Genomic DNA, 16,280 nt, shown 5'->3' on the forward strand with positions numbered 1-16,280 from the left:
ACAGTGACGAAAATTCACACAATCCAATCATAAGCGATGAAACGCGGGTGGGAGAAAAGAACCACTCAGAAACTGATCAGTGTTCACTGCACTTTATTTAATGTTCAAACATTTTTACATACATTGTACAGCTGTAAGATTAATCTCAACCAAAATTTGCACTTTTTTTTGTTTTTTTAGGTGAAAACTAAGCTATATATTATTGTCAGATCAACATGTTTCATTGAAACAATTAATAAAGACACCATGCATTAAATGTGTCTTGCGTGTTAAACTACAGTTATAAATAGATGTGTTTTAAACTGTCACTTTAGTCGACAAAAATTGCTCTTTTTTCATTGACTAAAATTGGATTAAAACTAAAATACAATCAAATAACTAAATTATGGCTAAAACTTTTATTAATTTTAGTCAAAAGACTATAACTAAAACTAAATTAACATTTCTTGTCAAAATTATCACTGCTATAGTGAATCTGAATATTATTCTTGTTCAGTGTTTTGTTTATGTTTCCGATATATCATTTAAATGCCTGTCTAGGGGATTTATTCAAAGGACTTCCAGTTTTTTGTGGTATATGTTATAAGAGTGGTATATGTTATGAGTTGTATATATCTTTTTTTTGTTTGTTTTTTTAACTCTATATCATTAAGTTTTAAGCCAACATACTATTTGTTTTTATGTTTAATTTGAGTTTAAAAGAAGACAATGTCTGAGCATTGAATGTTCAAATTAAGGAAACGAAATAAAATTATTTTATAATCTTTTGTGCTACGTTCCACTTTTGGACAATTGTGCAATTTCTGAGTTAAGAAAGTTTACCTTTTCTTTACCGCCACCCTGTGGTGAGTTTTACCGTTTATGCCGCTGGAACAGCGCGTGCGCACTGCGCAGCTTGACCTAAATCGCTTTCCGTAGTTATTTTGCGAAGGTTACGACGTATTTGCCAGGTAAGAAAATAATTTACCTTATTCCTATTTAGACAGATAAAGGATTGAGTGCTGTGCGACACTTAAAAGGAAAGAATTTTTAGATATGCCTGCTCTTGATTATGTAATCAGGCAATAAGATTTCAAATGTCAAAACAAGATCAGCTGATTCACCTTCGTTTTTTTTCCATAATTATTATTATTATTATTATTATTTTAATCGCCATTAGACTCTGTCGAAGTTGTCACACTGTTACGAAGTTGAGATTGTCTTGCTCTTTTCGCCTTTGCCAACTTAAGTATATACGTAACCATAATATTGCGTCAGCTAGTGTGAGTGTGTGTTGTACCAAACCTTAGCTAGCATGTCCAGTTAGCTACAACTTTCACTTGATAAATGACTTGGTCTTGCCATGTTATACATTCGTTTATGTTTTCGAACAGGTCATACAGTTTATTAAGAAAGCGGAAGTCGACTCTCAGCGATGCCCAGCACGGTAAGTGACACATTTGTAGCTTCTTGTTGATGTGCTAACTACCATCCGGTTAGCTAATGTGTAGCATGAGGTGATACACCTATTAAAAAAAAAAAAAGAAAAAGTAAATTTAAAGAACGAGTTTGTCGATAATTATGCGTATAGGAATAACAATGTATCAATATATATTACTCAAAGATCATTGAGTTTATTCTGTTGCCAAATTACACAAAGCCTGAGTTGAACCTTCAGCAAAAACAAATAACTTGTGATTTATTCTGTTAAGTCACCATTTATGATGCTTTTGGTACTTTGTAGGTGCTGTGTGGTGGAGGCCGGCTGGTCCGATCTCAGACCCTCGGGCGGCAAATTTTAGCTGCTCTGAAGGTCTGCAGAGTCAGAACTTTCTCTACTGCAAACCCAGATGAACCTTTCATATCTGTATCGCACACAGAATCAGGTATGCTGTTAAATATTGTACTGGTGTAAAATACCACCTTTAAAATATGTAAAACATTATGCATGGTCAAATAGTTTAATTTGCACCATGATAACAAAAGTAAAAAAAAAAAAACTGGTTATGATTTTTCGTGTAATTATGCTAATTAACAAAACAAACAACAGCTAAGGGTTATTATAACTCAGATGTTCTCTACAGGCCCTAGGACCGTGTGGCCCGATGAGAACATGGGACCGTTCGGACCTCAGGACCAACGCTTCCAGTTACCAGGCAATGTCGGATTTGACAGCCACCTGGATGGTGTGGAAGAGAAGGAGAATTCTCCAGTTGACAGGACTGTGCCTGATGTACTTACGGCCCCGTGCAGCACAGAGAGACAACAGTTCATCCTAGCCCAGTTTGTCAATGAGTTTCAGGTTTGAGTCTCTATTGTACTGTATATTACTAAGGCTAAACGTTTCCCATTGCGGTTGTAGAATGAGAATTTAGAAAAATCTAATTTACAGCAATTATCCCAATGTTTGTGTGTCCATAGTAAAATAGATTAGATTAACAGTCCGTTTTCTATAGCACTTTATCCTCATTGCTGTTGCGGCTGAGGTGGAGCCTGTCCCAGCCAATCAGGGGCGAGAAAATGTGTTACACCCTGGACAGGATGCCATCCAATCGCAGTAAATTAGATTTTTCAAAGTTAAATTATCCTTACAACATACACATAAGACTTAAATATGCCTATGCCTTTATTTAGTGCGAGGTCATTGTTTTTTCAGAAGGTCACATGTTCTAAAAGTTTGGCTTTATTAAACACACACATACCTTGAATTGAAACTAGAGCTGTCAAACAATTAAATTTTTTAAATCAGATTAATCACATCTTAGAATTTTGATTAATCATGATTAATCACTGACTTAAAAAGCCCCCCCCCCCCCCCCCCAACATATTTTGCCCGCTAAATTTGAAGTGCACCTGTTATGTGTTAATTTTTTCGACATTTAATGTTATGAGGACATCTTCAAAAATTTATATCCACTGCACACGCTCATCCTGCTTTTTCTAATCAGTTATTTGCATAATTTTAAATGGGGAAAAAATGACCTACCGCGTATGTAAACATTTATTAAATGATTTACTTTAATGCATGTACGTAGTTATGTTTATTGCTCAAGCTCGAACAGCTACCTTTAACGTAACCATCCGCTGTCGGCTACAAAGGATCATCTGCGGTCAAAATTAATAGTGTGGTTAATCTGTGGTAACACAATGATTAATGCGATAATTTTTTGTGATTAATTAAGTAGTTAACGCTTTAACTTTGACAGCACTAATTGAAACTAATGTTTATTTCTTTCGATCATCACTTGCATTTAATTAAACTTTTGGTCTGCTTGTGCTTCTCATCAGGGGAAACTGGGCCCCATATCCAAACGCGTCCATAAAGCTGAGCAGTACTTCAATCAGACAGACACAGATTGCTCCATAAGTTCTTGTCCTGAGCTGTTAAGGAAAGGTGGGTGTTGTTTTTATGTGAGTTTCACCAAAATAGTGGCGATGACGTGCTGGTTCATAAAGCTAACTATAGAATATTTGGGTTGTCAGATTTGGAGCTCTTGTTCCCGACAGTGCCCAACACTTCCATCACATTAGTGACGGTCTCGCAGAGAAGCGGTCGCTGCAAGGAGGCGGAGCCAGACAGAGAGCAGCTACTCAGCAAAGTGAGTCTTGAGGTGTGAAGTGGAACCTTAAAAGTTGAATCAACCTGTGGCCCTCATTAGGGTTTAGCTGGTGAATTTCTTAGCTTACTTTGGGCAAGAGGAGCGCAATGCACTGGTCAGGTCACCAGCCAATCGCAGGGCACATATAGACAATCAACCCACCAATTTCAGAGCACATAAACAACCATTTACATTCACACCAATGGACAATTTGGTCCTCTGTTAAGCTAACATACATTTTATGCGGATGTTCCAATGCTGCACTTTTTTCGAACTAACCAGTAGATCATACAACATCACCATTGCCATCTAGCATCTCTGACAGCTAATTGTTTCCTAATATGAATAACTAGACTGGAGAAGGTTGTGTTTGAACTTAGAGGTTCCACTGTGTTATGTACTTGATGTCAGTATTTGGATACGTGAGGCGTGTGAGGAAATGCTCACTGTGCTTCCTCCTCACTGCAGTTTGTGAGCGGTGCTAAGGAGATGTGTTTTGCACTGTGGACCGCAGGCTACTGGGCTGACTTTATCGATCCAACAACAGGAGAAGCTGTGAGTTCTTTAGCTGCATTCAGTTCTGTAACTATGTAGACGTGATAAGGTACACTTATGAAAGAAATGAGCTAAATCTGAATTTAAAAAAAATACAAAACATTTTCATTACTTAGATACCTAAGAAAAATATTTTCAGTATGCTGCAGTGCTGTTCCAGGCCGCTGCAAATTACACTCACAATTAGATATTGTTAAATACTGTAAATGCTTCCTTCTTTGAATGAGTGAATTGCAACTGATTATTGTAGCACAAATGCTACCCTTACATTACATAAAGACTCTATGTATTAATTTTGTGAACATACTACCGGAGACAAATTCCTTCAGTGGTCATTCTGGTAAGTGTATTGAGCAACTTGAGACCAAAATGATGTTCTTACCTAATTGTTGTACACATTGCATTGGCAAGGAATAGCATCATTGTACGGGAATCAATTTATCAACCTAGTTGTTTTTATTTTCAAATTTGTAGTAATTGCTGTCTTTGTGTTTTTCCAACAGTTCTTCGCATCCCCGCTCAGTTCAAGCGCAGGCCAAACAGGGGCGGAGCCACGGCATTCTGGCTTCCGCATCGAGATGTCGGGCTCCTGCACGGTTATCCGGCACATTCTAAAAGGAACGCCTCTGTTTGTGGGGACGGTTTTCACCAACGCGCCGACCAACAGCGGCGCCATCACGCGACTACAAGGACTCTCACGTGAATTGGATGATGAGGCTGAATAGTTTTCATGGTGCTCCAAGTCAATCCAATGATGTGAAAAGGCGTGGCTAAGAAAAGCATGTGTGGTTTTTCCTTGTCTGTGTAAAGTGCGTGTACCACACTGCAACCGAGCAAACGGACTCGACTGATCCACAGCAACTCTTGTGCTGGCCCTGCACTGCATCCTCACACCTGCACTGACAGTTTGCCTTTGAGGAGTCACCACCAGTGGATTTTAGCAGGCAAGGTGTCACTTCTCGAGGTTAGACTCAGCCGCAGTTTTCAAAGTGGTCTCACAAAGTATTCGTGGATTCGGCTGCTGAACCAATAAAGCGACCTCAGGCTGCACTGATAAACCATCCTGTCGTTTTGTTTTCTCACACTATTTAAAAGTCGTAAGTCTTGGTCCTATGTCATAGGTTCCTGGTGTTGGTAGAAGCCAGCAGCGTCTCCTGTCTTTGCTCACAAGCCATAGAGACTTTTGCAGTCCTTTTCTTAAAAAAAGTTTTAACTACTGTAAAAAAGTCCTTCTTTTTGGGTGCCTGGAGATGGTTTTTCAAAGCCCTAGCAAGAGCTTCTACAAAAACAAGTTGACAGCACGCCATCGAAAAATACAGACGCTCCTTAGATCCAAATTCCTGACAGAGGTCCTTGTAGATGTCAATGTGGAAGTCGCCAATGTTCTGTGGGTGGTTGGGACGTGTTTCCACCACAGTGCTCTTTAGCTGTGCTAACATCCAGTCAATGTCCATCTCCAGCACCGGTTTGGCATTCGAGTGGGCAATATGGTCCATCAGCTTCCACAGGAACACTGTACAAAATATGTTTTCTTTCTTTGTCCATGTTTCTGCCGGCTGATGGAGACAAATGTTTCCTGTGTGCACCTCGGTGGGAATATGAGCATAAAGGTCTGTTTTGTCCTCGGACGTTTGTACAGGAGTGGGAAGAGGAGCCATCAAGATGTCCCTTGTGTCGTCGTCCCATGAATCGCTGTCCGCGCAGTCCTGTTCAAATCCACAGCGACCCGCCAGCCTCATGTTTTCCAGGCAATCCCTGAGCACTGAAATTGATTGTAAAGCGATTTCGCCTATTTCAGACACCTGATGAGGCACGTCCAGTTGTGACACAAAGTCCAGCTGCGATGACTTTGTGGACAGCGCTGCGTTCACAGTCTTGGACACCTTTGCTGCAACCAACTCCAACAGGCGATCGCCGCAAGGAGACCTAACGTCCCTAGCGTTTATTGTGTCTTTGAGAGCCAGCAGAAGTGAGTCCCAAATGGATGCATGGATATCATCCTCTGTCACACAGGAGTAGTTGAACGCCCAATGCGGAGCGTCACAATCATCCCTATGAAGGAGAGAAAAAAACAGCATTGTACAGATTTCAGAGGTTCCTCCGCATGTGTTTGTTTCTACAGAGTGTGGGGTAGAGGCATTTGACTTACACTACGCTCTGGGCATGCCCTTCCACCTGAGGCAGCACAACACTCAGCACCTCTTGGGAGATTTTGTATAGGATGGTTTGCCACATTTTCAACAGCACCATAAAGGCATTGCAATCAAAATGACCATATTCTATTAAGGCCCACGTCCTGCAGGGAAGAATTAGCAGTCGTTAGCCTACAAAGGCAGTCTTGCCGTTGAATGAATGACTTGAAATTGTTTTGTTTTACTTACTCGATTGTTAAGCCATCTAGGTACAACTGTAATTCGCTTTTGAAGAATTCGGTGGCAAGCAGGGGCATGTTCAAGTTGCTGCACCGCAGATATTTGGGGTCATTTGGGGACTAACGAGAAACAAAATAATTACAAAAAAAAAACAACTAGTAACGAGATGCTTATTCATGGTTTTCAGTGCTGATACTGTGTTTGGATTGTCAATAAATTGTGCACGTGGATCACGTACTGCTCCCTGCCCATTATGTAACAACCACGAGTCCTTTTGTCATGCTTTAATGTAATCACTCACTATTCTATTGCAAATGAAATTGTGCTCATGTTTAGGCATGACAAAATGTAAAAATATTGAATCCTTTTTTTTTTTTTTTTTTTTTTTTTGTGTGTGTGTGTGTGTGTGTGTGATTACTTACGTCATCGCTGTGCGAGTGAGCAGAATGATCCATCTGATTGTTCTTCATATTTGTTTCAGGGAAGAGGCATGCCTCAGTCCTGCCTTATGAACCCTTTCAAGGTAAAGTCTTTTGAAAGAAAAAAAACATTAACTGCCTCTCGTCAAGATAAATTAAACACTCCATCTATGTAATTTGACACGTTCCACCTTGACTGGACGTGTTGAGTCTGAACGCGACACGTTTGTCACGTGACGTCATCCACCAGTTCGTCTTCGCTCGCACGTACGCATTGTACTAGTTGTTGCTGTATTGTACTACTTACTACTTCTACCTGCCGGTTGAGTAGAAAAACTACATTCGGGACCTGGATTCTTCATTTTGTTATGTGTTGAGATAGTGAACACGCTTTTATTTCAATGAGTGACCAGCAGAGGGACCTGGTGGAATAAGTTTATCGATGGCAGTGGGAAAAAAAAAAAAAAGTGTGACCATTGACCACAGACAAACTTATACTTATAAGTCCGTGTGTATGACGATGAAATAATAGACGTACGAGGGCGAGCGCACGCTGGCTGTAAAAAAAAAAATGCAATAGAAAAGAAAAAATATCAGAACTCGGATTAAAGATCTCCACAGCACGCACAGTCATGTTTATATCTATGCGCATAGCGAAGTGTTTACTTCCGGTAACCAAGTTGCGCGCGCATCTTTCGCCATATTGACACCAAATTCAGTAAGATCGCCATTCAATCCGCTTTCCTCTCCAGTTAAACTTATTTAATACAGTGTTCGCGATTTAATTTCCAAACTATGGCTGACCAAGATGTACAGTTTCCAAACTCGCAAAGTAGCAGTTCACCAGCAGTACCTAAAAGCGGCGGAAACTCCCCCGCCGTCGCCGACGAGCAAACGCCGGTAAACAAAGACAGTCCTGCGGCACCAGTTGAGCAGTTACCTGAAACTGAAGGATCCGAAGGAGCCGCGGTGGAAAGCGGTCAGACTTCAGTACAAATGACACTTGATATTTCAAGTTTTAGGAAGCCAGGCGAGAAAACTTTCACGCAGCGCTCCCGTCTTTTTGTTGCGAATCTGCCGCCGGATATACCCGAGGAGGAATTTGTCAAATTGTTCGCTAAATATGGAAACACAGCCGAAGTATTTATTAACAAAGAGCGAGGATTTGGGTTCATTCGTTTGGTATGTATGAAGAGCATGAATTAAACTTTATTTCCATGACTGATGTGAACATATTTAACTCTGCTTGGGTTAAAGGAATCATTTATAGTAGTTACCTTTGTTTAAAAAGAACTGTTAGAAAGTGTTTAAAATGTTTAAGAGTAAATACATTGACAGTTCAAAACAAAAGCGAACATACAAGGAGAGTTTATTGGTTTTTGATTGAATTTAGCTCACTGCTGACATCTCTCCTTGCATGCCTGGATGTGTGGTTTTGCAACTGAAATATGCAGTACAGTAAACACTCCAATGTAATTGCACAGTGAGGAATTAAAATTAGTACTGTATGAATGAAAAATTAGCCGATTTTGTACCCTTTTGACTGGTGTGTATGACTTTTTTTTTTTTTTTTTGTCAAGTGAAAAGTGCAACATTTATGATCATGCAAATGTAGCAACTTTTGAATTTTACATTTTGGTATAAATTGTAAATGGAGATTAAGTTTGGATTTTAAATCAATCAAGATCAACATTACACGGACCAGGTTTATATATATATAATCTTTCAAATTTTTCTTTCCATCTTCCAGGAGAGCCGTACACTAGCGGAAATTGCCAAAGCTGAGCTTGATGGGACGGTATTGAATAATCGACCAATCAGGATCCGCTTTGCTGCGCATGGCGCTGCACTCACTGTGCGCAACCTTTTGCCTGTTGTCACAAATGAGCTTTTGGAACAAGTAATGTAGACAAGACTGTTATAATAGCTCTTTTCTCCCTTCTATGTAGTAGTGATGATGTGCAAACCATGTGCTTCCAGGCCTTTTCGCAATTTGGCCCGGTGGAACGGTGTATCGTCGTGACAGACGACCATGGGCGGCCCACTGGCAAAGGCTTTGTCGAATTTGCAAGCAAAGCGGCCGCACGTAAAGCCCTTGAACGCTGCACGGAGGGCGCGTTGCTGCTAACTGCGTATGTTTTTGTCTGAAATGATTATTATGCCGCTTGACAAGCTATTTAAAGCTTGCAAAACAAAGCAGTCGTTTGTTAGGGTGCGTGTAATACTAACAGAATTAGAATTTTTTTATTATCGTTGCACAATGTATAACGGAAGCTCAAACATATTTATGTCCTTCTTCTTAGCACACCTTGCCCAGCCATTGTAGAGCCCACAGAGCATTTTGATGATGAGGAAGGTTTGCCTCAAAAGGTGTTATCGATAACCCCTAAGTACCTCAAGTAAGTCAAAGGTCGTTTAATGATAGTTTTTTTTAGTCACTCAAAACACTGCAGCACTTTTTTGTTTTTCATCAGGGAACGGGCTCAAACACCACACTTTGCCCAGCCGGGCACGTTTGAGTTTGAATACTCATCTCGTTGGAAAGCTCTTAACGAGCTGGAGAAACTGCAGCGAGAGCAGGTGGACAAAAGTATTAAAGAGGCCAAAGAGAAGTTGGAGGCTGAACTGGAGTCGGCGAAACATGAACATCAGCTCATGTTAATGAGGCATGGTAGGATCTATTTGGACTACTTCAGCTAATTCCTGCAAGTGCAAACTTTCGATTAGAATGTGCTCACTTGCTCCTCCTGTTTAACATTGCCATCCTATCCAGATCTAATGAGACGTCAAGAGGAGCTGAGGCGACTAGAAGAGCTTCGCAACCAAGAGCTTCACAGACGAAAACAGATAGAGTTGAGGTATGTTTTCCTTTCTTACATAACAAGGACAAGTGCTGGAGGAACAAAAAAACGTTACGCATTACACTACATCGCAATGTACACAAAAATAGTGTGCGTTCCTTGAAAATTTGTTTTACTAGATATTTATGATGGTATTTTTCCTCTTGATAGTTGTGCTTTATTTAATTTGATCGGTTAATTAATTTAATTGTTTTTTAAATGTGATCTTTAATCAATTCAATAATTTTTCTTACTTTAAATAAATAGGTAAAAATAACACACAAAAAAATCATTAATTATTAGTCTCGACTGATATCAAATACTGATATTGTTTTTCAGTCATATTGCCCAGATCTAAATGCTGTATTTTTATGACTTGGTAGCAAGTGGTTCTGTCTCACTTGCTTAAAACCAGGAAATGGGCGTGTGCAGTGGAGGTCCTTGCCAAATCGCCAAAAAAAAAAAAAGGTTTTTATAGGTATTAATTCTACATGAAAACTAATGAAGTTATCAATTTCATTCTGGACAAAATACTAACTTGTTACTGCTGAAAATGGCTCAATGAGTCAAGTAGGGGTGTGAATTGCCTCGTACCTGACGATTCGATTCGTATCACGATTCACAGGTCACGATTCGATTCGATACCGATTAATCCCGATACGAATTTATAAGTCGATTGTTGCGATTTTTTTTCATTCAAATTTAGAAAATACTAATCAGTAAGCTTGTAGAGTGTAAGATTTATATGAAAATGTATTATTTATTTATCTGAAATTTCAGTCTTATAGAGGTTGTAATCTGTTTCATGTTTAAACAGCATTAAAATAAAATATTAAGGCTTAATGTTCCGTTCATATAACATTCTTCCATGCTTAAGGTGTGAATCCTAAAAAAAAAAAAAAAAAAAATCGATTTTTGCCTATTATTGAATCGATTCGAGAATCGCGCGATGTAGTATCGCGATATATCGCCGAATCGATTTTTTTTAACACCCCTAGAGTCAAGTATACCTTTAAGGCTCTGGAGCCAGATTCATCCCGGCCCTCCATTTTGTGTGTCTCTCGAATGCAAATCATGTTTATCAAATTCATGTTTTGTGCTGAAATATCAATAATGCAAATTTTTACTTTCAATAATGTTGATGTATTGCAAGCAATTTTTCCCGAGTCTCCCTTTTCAAATAAATTATATATATGGGTTCACAGAAATAAGGGTCCTGAGAGGAAAAACATAATTGCGATGTGGTCTGTGACAAAAAATGAGTTTGGCACCCTTGGCTTAAAGAAACGCCAACATCTGTCAATCACATGAGACTGATGTCAGGGTCCTCCTCAGCATGCTTTCTCGAACCAGGTTGGAAGAGGAACAGTAACATTTCATCCGCATGGCCCCAGAAAACGTGTAACAGAAAAGCGACCACACAGGGCAGAACCAAGCTGTTTCGAGGTAGAACCGTTACAATGGAAAAAGAGGATTTTTTTTATTTTTTTTTAACCGTGTTAGTAAACTTCCTGTTTTTAGATTCATTTGCAGCTTGCACTGTTTTGTCGCAAATGATATCACTATTTACACAGCTGAAATCTCAGCACTCACGTCATTCTTTCTTTAACATGTGCATGTCTGCAGGCATGAGGAGGAGAGAAGGCGACGAGAGGAAGAAATGATGAGAACACACAGAGAACAGGACGAGCCGAGACGCCAACCAGATACGTTTAAACCAGCCTACCAAGACAATGTAAGTGTAACTTAGTCATGCCGTCAAACACACAAAAACCTACACTTTTGATATTTTTACATTTTGGCGCAAAACTGACAATAACACAGCATCAGATGATTAGTTAAGAGCCAAAACCAATTAGATTTTTAATTGTGCATTACAAGACAATTTTCACATGAATTGCGACTTGTGATTTTTAGGGGTGCACCAATCAATTGGCTGGGATTGAGATTGCACCAAATTCCTTAATTTTGCCTAGTGAAAGCCATCCTCTAATATCGCATATGATGATGTCTGACCAGTTCATGAGATAACAAGTAAATGTTCTGTTTTGTCAGTTACATACCTCTTTCATGTTATGTGTGAGTGTTGTGTCAATGGCTGTCAGGGTTGTCATATGAAGGTTCTTCTTTACTTTATTCAGAGAGAACAGGAAATGAGAGTGGCTGATCTGGGCCCACGTGGAGCCATTAATATGGCAGGTATGTCCATGATTGTATAAACAACAGATACGAGATGATACGAGCAACACAAAAACTGGGCTATTTTGTAGAAATAACAATAATGTGAACTAAACCCCATTTTTATGTAACTATAGCCTCCTGACTACCAGCAATTCAAATTTGTCCTCTGTAGTGGACATTTTTAAACCTGAGAATCTCCACCCAGTGCATACAATTGAATTAACTCCTTTCGCGCTCCATAGAGGACATTCAGAGCTTTCCATTGATACCAAATGTGTAGGGGTGGGGCTTTGCTACCCTTGACTGCATTATAAAATAAAATGGCTTCCCTCAGTGCAAGCAGTTTTTAGGGAAGAGGAAAAGTAAGTGTATAACATTTTTTATTGAAGAAATTTAGGCTTTTAATGTTGTTAGCATGTTTTCTATAAGACTCTTAAGAACACATCAAAGTTTTGTTTGAATTATTTTAACTGTATTTGAGCCTAGCATATAAGTTTTAAAAAATGTCCTCTGTGGTGGACACATCATAGCTTAAAAATAAAAACTTTTTTGTTTTTCAAAAATTTCTTTTGCAGTGTTACAGTTACTACACAAAGATTGGGGAATATCGAAATAAATGTGATTGGACAATATTTTTGTTCCTGGTCGTCAGGAGGATATGAACAGCGCCCTCCTTAACTCTTTGACTGCCAAAGACGTTTCATGATGATTCGTAAAATTCCAATGAATGGAATGCGATCTTTCATTGAGTAGCCACATTGTGTATGTAGTAAAGGCAAAAAATATTCTTTTTGCCTTGAAAGATGAGTTAAAATGCTCAAAAGCGGCTGGCACTGTGGATTTTTTTGTTTTGTTTTTATAACGCCTGGCAGTCAAAGAGTTTTAAGTGCGCCAACATGTCCATGTACTTTTTCTTCTTGGTCATAGGTTCCTGTGTAGTCTCACCACAGGGCTTTTTCTCCGTTGCAAAGAAGCCTTCCAAATATGTCTGTTTTTTTTTACTCATTTTGCTAACTTGTCGATTAGCATCAGCACTACGTGACTGAGATCATTACCATCATGACTTGCCTCAAGAGTCCGTCGGAAACAGAGAAAATCCGGTCACTTTTCAAAATGAAACATTTTTAAGCGTCAGCTTTTCAATTTTTTTTTTTTTTTTTTTAAAAAGCGTCGGCTTTTCAATTACCCGGAAGTACAGTACTGGTAAGTTTTTTGTTTGTTTTTTAATATCGTTTCAACTGTGCGGCCCGCCGCGACCCGGGCCAAAGTGGCCCACAACCCGGTACTGGTCCACGGCCAGGTGGTTTGTGGACCATTGCCGTAGTATACACGAATAACAGAAATTGCAGTTTGCCACAATTCCTCAACGGTGTTACATAATAAAGCACACATAAACCAGTTCATTACAATAGGCTAGCCTAACAGTGTTGTTTAAAAACAAAAACAAAAAAAACTTCCTCCTCATCTTAAAATATTTATTGATTGTGTCTCAGGGAACACGACACTGACCCTTCCACTGCTTTGTTTTGTGTAGATGGCTTTAACCAGGCCCCGACAGGGTCCAGCGCTAACCAAGTTCAAATGATGAGCATGGGTGGAAGGGGCACCGCCATCATCCCAGAGGGAAATGCAAACATGGGCCCACTGATGATGTCTTCCGAAAATGGCAACATGGTAACGTATTTGGCTTGGAAGTGCTTTAACTACTACGGATATTGAATTATTTATTTTTTATTTTTTTAGGTGGGAGGGCAGTGTTAAATGCAAAAAACAGCATTTTGATCATTTTGGGTTGACTAAGTTGATTTGGATCAATGAATGATTGGAAATGATTACTAATTTTAAACAAAAAAGAACAAGCTAACAGTTTGTCTCTCTGGCTCTCTTCCACTGCTCCATCAACCCCCCATTTGTTATTTCTGTGGATGACTTGGATCAAAACAACTCTTGTAATATGGGAATTGCCGTTTCGTGGATACTGGTTCTCCCTCTCAACATCCAACATATGCTGCCATATCAACATAGCGAGGCGACAGATATCCGCTGAGTAGTTTGCTGGCAGGACGAGTGGAGTTGGAGTCACCGAAGCAGCAGCAGCCACCGCCGTCAACGCAGGGCCCTGCTGGGGGTCCGTCACCAGCATATGGAAGGGGGAGTCCTGTAGATGGAGTGTTTGACGGGCCAAATAGCAAGCGCCCCCGCTATTGACTACATATTGCTTTCTCAATGACTTCCTTACCTTACTACTACATCTGTATGTTGTTGCCTTTTTTTACAGTTTATTTTGTACATAATGGCATTTTTCTGTTTAAAAAAATTATAATAATTAAAATGGGAATTTGAAGTTGTTTGTCATTTTCACATGTTCAACACTTCACTGATTGAGTACTTCCTGTAAGGAAACATCATCTGAAGTCATCTCATAATGTCTAAACTTGGCTGCTCGGGGTGAGAGAGTTGTGAGTGCTACTAAGTGTTAAAGCTACTGTGGTAAAATAGAACTTGCCTTACTACAGCATCCTAGCCAAAATTCTGTCTGCGTCGGAAAGGTCACTTTACTCATTAAGATTATAAACTAATACACAGTGGATATAAAAGGAAAACAAATGCTCGGTTTTTGTGTTACAAATATGAGACGAATGCGTAATTTTAACACGTTTTCTGTGATTGTGACCAATAATATAATCTATAATAATAATAATTTATCAAGTCTTTTAGAGATGCCCCCAAAAAATATTTATGCAAATGCCCTTGGATGTTGTGCTTAGTTTGTAACACATACTGTATATTACCAAATCGTTATAAGGATCGGAAATGTAGATTTGTTGAAACATGACATAATGGAATAAATCAACACTTTTCTCACCCAGGAATTAAACTTGTGTGCTTTTCTCTGATGCGCCCAAGGCTGCTCATTATCAACATCAGGAAAAGTCATCATTTTGTAGTGATCCAATTTAAATGGGGCTGATGGTGGCCAATTTGGGGAAGGAGCACTTACTGGCCTCATTTGGCTTTAGCCCAGTTTGTGGCCCACTTCGCTTTCTCCAAAAGTGTGATCAATAAACTGGATTTCAGTGTTCTCAAAGCTTTAATGCAATGCAGTGGAACCTTCAAAGTGAAATGCTTCTAAAGTTATTTCTTGACAAAATATGCCTCAAAAGTTGGATCTTGTCACCATGTTTGACATCAGCAGAACTCAACAGTTTTGCAATCTGAAGGATTAACTCCACAAGGGATAAATAGAGATCCAGATGTTGACGGCACGCGTCTCAAAATGGACGTTAGCGCAGCCATTTTGGCAGCATAGAATGTGGACCAGCTGCCACAACGAGAAGAGGCAAAAAACAAACAAACCCCCCCCCCCCCCCCCCCCCCCCAAAAAAAAGTATAAAGCATGGTGGCTGAATCAGCAGATGCTAACTGTTAGCACAGAATGTGGGGGAAATAATCTGTTTCGTTTGTTGCTGCTATCGTTTAAGATATTACACAGTTGAATTTAATAACTGACCAACACCATAAAGACTTTTTATGGCATAAATGACCGCGGCCCAATTAGCAGCTGCTAGGTTCCACTTCCTAACGTACCTAAATAACTACAAGACTTACATGAAACTGATAACTTCGATGGCATTTTGACCATCTACTGTACAAATTTGTAAATTTTTTATATAATCAAATTTGAAAGTAGTCACTGGTGTAAGAGAGGAGGTAATTCCACGTAGCAGCATCGCCGAAAAAAAAAAAAAAAGCACTCCTGATACTTCATCGGCAATCAAACGTGTCGACCTCGCGCATGTATATCATGTCCTTTTCATCAAAGTGACTGTCAAAGCTCTTGGGCGGAAAGTTGACAGATAAACGCTGGTTTTATCCCACCTCGCTTGTAGTCCATTAACGCTGCGCCGCTACTTTCCTGCCATGGGGGCGTGTTCAGAGAAATAAGTCACGTGACGTCCGGTTCGCTATTGACAGCTACAGTATGTACTGTATGTCAAAGATGCGTGTAAACCGCGTGGTCTAGCAGTGAATGGAATATTTACCTGAGCTGTTTTAAGTGTGAATGTGAAGAAACGTTATTACAAATTTCAGTTAAGTTTAGTTTTATTAAGTTATTGTATACATCAATGATCCTATGCTTGTGATCCTTATAAATGCTACCTACTGTTACGAAAGACAAGATGGCGTCATTTTGTCGCTGGGGAAAATACACCCCAACCCCTTCCCACCGCAGCAGTCTGCTTACAAGGATACTTGACTCACTGAGCCCCTTTCAACAGTAAAAAATTAATATTTTGTTCAGAATTCATTTGAAAACGTAATTATTTTCTATGT

General features: G+C 39.5%; 3 protein-coding genes across 5 annotated transcripts; 2 read left to right on the top strand and 1 right to left on the bottom strand.

Annotated features, from left to right (window-relative positions):
* Positions 1-881: 881 nt before the first annotated feature.
* On the top strand, positions 882-5,183 carry mmadhca (metabolism of cobalamin associated Da). 2 transcript variants are annotated; one of them, XM_077512517.1, is made up of 8 exons: positions 882-950; positions 1,374-1,426; positions 1,724-1,865; positions 2,064-2,281; positions 3,268-3,373; positions 3,463-3,578; positions 4,047-4,133; positions 4,637-5,183. In XM_077512517.1, exons 2-8 carry the CDS (start codon positions 1,415-1,417, stop codon positions 4,856-4,858), a joined length of 903 nt encoding a protein of 300 aa, XP_077368643.1. In that variant the 5' UTR covers positions 882-950; positions 1,374-1,414; the 3' UTR covers positions 4,859-5,183. The 2 variants fall into 2 exon arrangements, with proteins under 2 accessions (XP_077368643.1, XP_077368644.1); XM_077512518.1 differs by lacking the exon at positions 882-950 and adding an exon at positions 968-1,262.
* On the bottom strand, positions 4,567-7,544 carry LOC144013523 (uncharacterized). Its single transcript, XM_077512512.1, has 5 exons — positions 7,116-7,544; positions 6,928-7,035; positions 6,515-6,624; positions 6,283-6,429; positions 4,567-6,185 (listed from the first exon to the last, which is right to left on the bottom strand). Exons 2-5 carry the CDS (start codon positions 6,973-6,975, stop codon positions 5,249-5,251), a joined length of 1,242 nt encoding a protein of 413 aa, XP_077368638.1. The 5' UTR covers positions 6,976-7,035; positions 7,116-7,544; the 3' UTR covers positions 4,567-5,248.
* Positions 7,192-14,289, top strand: pspc1 (paraspeckle component 1). Of its 2 annotated transcripts, none has more exons than XM_077512510.1 (10): positions 7,192-8,106; positions 8,675-8,824; positions 8,905-9,056; positions 9,228-9,323; positions 9,399-9,595; positions 9,698-9,782; positions 11,391-11,505; positions 11,906-11,963; positions 13,480-13,619; positions 13,971-14,289. In XM_077512510.1, the coding sequence occupies exons 1-10, from the start codon at positions 7,720-7,722 to the stop codon at positions 14,151-14,153; spliced, it is 1,563 nt and encodes a 520-aa protein (XP_077368636.1). In that variant the 5' UTR covers positions 7,192-7,719; the 3' UTR covers positions 14,154-14,289. The 2 variants fall into 2 exon arrangements, with proteins under 2 accessions (XP_077368636.1, XP_077368637.1); XM_077512511.1 differs by having other exon boundaries at positions 7,194-8,106; positions 11,391-11,499.
* Positions 14,290-16,280: the final 1,991 nt, after the last annotated feature.

This window comes from Festucalex cinctus, chromosome 2, assembly GCF_051991245.1.
Source record: "Festucalex cinctus isolate MCC-2025b chromosome 2, RoL_Fcin_1.0, whole genome shotgun sequence".
Classification (NCBI taxonomy): Eukaryota; Metazoa; Chordata; class Actinopteri; order Syngnathiformes; family Syngnathidae; genus Festucalex; species Festucalex cinctus.